This window comes from Amphimedon queenslandica, unplaced genomic scaffold, assembly GCF_000090795.2.
Source record: "Amphimedon queenslandica unplaced genomic scaffold, v1.1 AMPQUscaffold_13439, whole genome shotgun sequence".
In the NCBI taxonomy this organism is placed as follows: Eukaryota; Metazoa; Porifera; class Demospongiae; order Haplosclerida; family Niphatidae; genus Amphimedon; species Amphimedon queenslandica.
In genome coordinates, this window is record NW_003546325.1 from 231,082 (window position 1) to 235,023 (window position 3,942).

Here is a 3,942-nt window from a genome sequence, read left to right on the forward strand (position 1 = left end):
CAAAAAAGCTTTGGAGCATATAGTGCCTAGACTCTGCATTACTGTAAATCAAATTTTGATATCATCATTACTCATTAATTTTAATCCAGGCTTTATCATTTGGAGTCACTCATCAGCCCAATATGCTTGAGTGAAGCCAGTAAAAGATGGACACTAGTAAAAAAAATTGATCTAGCTGAAAGGCCCAAGACACCAGAAGCAACACACAATCCTAAGAGTACATGTAGTAGTAGGAACTGGACACAAGTGATCACCTGTAGTTAGAACCATTGCTTCTAATAGTCCTGCACTAAGCAGACACATCTGTGATAGAGGCACTGCATTATGAGTTATGACTGTATTCATTGTTAGATGGTAGTAGAGTTGCAACTACATAAATAATTAATATGACATGAAAAATTAAGCCAATCCATTTCAGTCAGTCCCAATGCCAATATCCATATCTATGTCTATACTTTGATGTGTATTTCTTAATCCTCCTCAACCTACAATATAATAAACAAATGAGGAATTTAATTAACTGATTGTACATGTACATCAGTGTTGTATTAGTTAACTATATCTATAACTAAATCTATTTTAGTACAGCAAAATTGTAATTTAGTTAACTAAACTATAATTATTCCATTTGAAGTCAAAATAACTAGAATCATAACTAAAATGACTTGTCAAAACTATAACTAAAATAGAATTAACAGTTTTGTACTAGTACTAGCCACACCTACTTGTTAATTGAAATCTACTTTCATTTGACGAAGATTGACCCTGTTGAGAGGGTACTTTTGTTAGTGGGGCATACTTGTTAATGGTATTATTTGAAATTGCTATGAGTAAATGACTTTTTTGCTTGGTATTGTTTAGTTTGTTATAACTAAAACTATAACTATAACTAAAAGAAAATGGTATCACATAATCATAACTAAAATAAATAGGCTGAGGCTTTACTATAACTAGAACTGGAACTAAATATACTTTGTTCTAAAGTACCATAACTAAAACTAAAATGTAAATCATGAACTAAAACAACACTGATGTACATGATGAAACATGAGTTTTACTGACCTTGCTTTCTCTGCCTCTTGAAATTTTGATCTCTCTTTATCTGTTAACTCTTTCATTGTCTCTCTATTGTCTCTAAATAATTATAAACAGTAAGAGGTGTATGTAAGTGTGTGTGTATACATAATGTGTGTGTGTGTTTATTAGTACTTGTAATATATGACACGTCCATCATCATATAGTCCTAATGAGTATGTGGCTGAAGTGATGGAATGCCAAGTCAATTTATTCTCAATATCAAGACATGATACATGTGTTTCAACTGGAAATAATCTTTCCTAATAGTCAGGAGAAAGAGTACATATATCTTCAATAATTATATTAACCTGTGAATAAGAGATAAACTCAGCAGGAACTCCACTTAACTCTGAAAGCTGTAAAATATTAATAATGATATGTGCTACTGATACATGTTCCTCTAATTTCTATTACCTTTTCAATAACATGATTTGGATCATATCTTCTATCCAGTATAATTTCTTCTATTGGATCAACTGAACATTGTGATGGACGCCATCTTATAACATACACCTGTCTGTGTTGATCATGCTTTATCTCCTCTGGTCCTAATAAATAGAAATCAATATAACATACTGAAGATACCATATACTCAAATAAAAGCCACAGTCACAATAAAATCGAAGTATAAATATGCAAATCTGATTTGTAATGTTATCTGTGCATCGTAGATACAATGTACCTGCATGGAGTTAGAAATGTTTGTCATGGGTTCAAATCCTGGTTTTCAAGTTATTTATATTTTTCATTTTCATTTTTTTCGAGATTCAAAAGCCAATTTAAAAATAGACGCCAGGGCTTATATTGAGGAAATATGGTACATGTATACTAAAAATACTAAAATATACTGACCTTTCAATGGTTCAACATACATTTCCCTACTAGTATTAATCAACTCATCATCAAGATAATATACTCTACCAGGAGATGCTCCTCTCTTGTCCCGTATTCTCATTCTACACAATAAGTCACATGATAGTCACATGATGTACTTACTTGTCTAATTCAAGGACACAGTCAATTCCTTGTGCTTTTGCTTCTTCAATAATTTGTTTCTTAAATTCTCTCACTGGTGTACCCTTAGCAACAATAGATTCCATCATAAACTTACAAAACTAAGAATAAAATAAAATACAAAATAATTTCTCCAGTAATAATTATAATGTGCTCTTGTCAAGAGTAATGTACTAGCTAACTCTGAACTGACTTTGACCTGACTTATTCTATTCTATTGTAACTTATTCTAATGTTTTTATTTCACAGTGTGTTTCTTATTATTAATAATAATAATAATAATGCTTCAATGTGGGCATCTCGTCTGCTGTCTGTTCCCCATCTTGTAGATGGGGTTCTCTAACTTATTTGTGTTTGTTTGTTTCATTTTTGTGTTTTTTTTGTTTGTAATAATAATTTCCTTTTTTTGTTTTTGTTTTCTGTTTTTGCAGCATGTCACTTATGTCTGTTATAATAATAATAATAATAGTAATGTCCTTTTTTGTTTGGTTTTTCTCTTTGTAATAATAATAGTAATAATAATAATAAATAATAATGATAATAATAATAAAAGGTGAAATAATTTTTACCACTGTATTGTTAACTTGTAGTAAATATAATGTAATTCTGTGCTCTCCTTCTTGTAATGGTCTACCCAGTCTTATTATCAGCTAGGAGATGATATACAAAGCAATAAATAATAGAAGGCTATTACAAAAAACCACCTCTGATCCAGAACCAATATACTGTAAGCTTGATGTGCTATTAAGTCTCTTCATTTCATATTCTCTATTACCACTGATCCCATACACTATAAAACCAGTAGGTGGTACACCAATCAGTGGAACTAGTTCCTCCTTCAATTGAGCTAATGTTATTCTCTTATCAACTAGTACCTGTATCTCTGTATTGAATAATATAAAATTTACATTAACATTATTACAATTAAATTTACTTCTTTCTTTTCCTTTAGTTTCTTCTTTCATTAGTACAAATTTCCTTATTATTCCTCCTTCAGGTACATTAGTTGTAGTGGGAGTGGCTTTAGGTCCAGGAGCCAGAGGTATTGTAATGTTTAATAGCATTCGGTTGATAAGATAAAGTTTAGAAACATGTCTGTACGTCAAACTACGTTTGAATTCTTTTTGAAACTCTTCAGGATTTGATGATACATACACTAACTAAAAGTATTTTGACGTGTGCATAAAGACAATAAAGAGGAGAAAAGAGCAAAATTAAAGTGAAAAATAATATTAAAATCATGATTAGATATACTAATATAAACTTGCACATGCATGCTCATAGACACATAGATTTACATGCACTATAAAAAATAAATGGTAATTTTTGGGGAAAATAACCACTATCAAATATTCCATTACAGTATTAATGTCAGTACTCAGTACTTGTTGGTCTTTGTATGCTGATTTTCTGAATATCTTTCCTAAAGTACTTCCTGCATCACTAATATCAGTAACATCATTCTTCTCCTCTAGCAATAATCTCATACATGATGAATTAAGATTATATGCCTAGAGAAAAATGAACAAAATCAATAAGGAAGGAGAACAATATGAAGAACATAGATTTTTTTTAAAAACAAGTTGGAGTAGGATTCTAGAGCAAATTTGCAAAAAAAGTAACAGAAACAAGGAAAAGTAGGATTTCAAACGACCAATGAAAATACGAAATAAAAATCCTACTCTCGTGATGCAAATTCTACTCTACATTGTACTTTTAATATTATTATATAAGAAACTACAGATCACCTTGCAATGTGGAGTAGAGTTTGCGTCACAAGAGTAGGATTTTTATTTTGTATTTTCATTGGGCATTTGAAATCTTACTTGTCCTTGTTTCTGTTACTTTTTT

The 3,942-nt window shown here is 30.4% G+C and overlaps 1 protein-coding gene across 1 annotated transcript in view; it reads right to left on the reverse strand.

Annotated features, from left to right (window-relative positions):
• Positions 1-322: 322 nt before the first annotated feature.
• The window catches only part of LOC109581429 (ubiquitin carboxyl-terminal hydrolase 47-like), a 7,861-nt gene continuing 4,241 nt past the window's right edge, over positions 323-3,942 (reverse strand). Inside the window, exons 13-23 of the mRNA XM_019995531.1 lie at positions 3,477-3,602; positions 3,026-3,251; positions 2,796-2,974; positions 2,661-2,741; positions 2,074-2,192; positions 1,930-2,033; positions 1,492-1,625; positions 1,386-1,433; positions 1,210-1,337; positions 1,063-1,134; positions 323-485 (exon numbers count right to left, since the gene is read on the reverse strand). Coding sequence (XP_019851090.1) covers positions 419-485; positions 1,063-1,134; positions 1,210-1,337; positions 1,386-1,433; positions 1,492-1,625; positions 1,930-2,033; positions 2,074-2,192; positions 2,661-2,741; positions 2,796-2,974; positions 3,026-3,251; positions 3,477-3,602 — 1,284 coding nt within the window. The 3' untranslated portion in view covers positions 323-418. The remainder of the gene's footprint in view (positions 486-1,062; positions 1,135-1,209; positions 1,338-1,385; positions 1,434-1,491; positions 1,626-1,929; positions 2,034-2,073; positions 2,193-2,660; positions 2,742-2,795; positions 2,975-3,025; positions 3,252-3,476; positions 3,603-3,942) is intronic.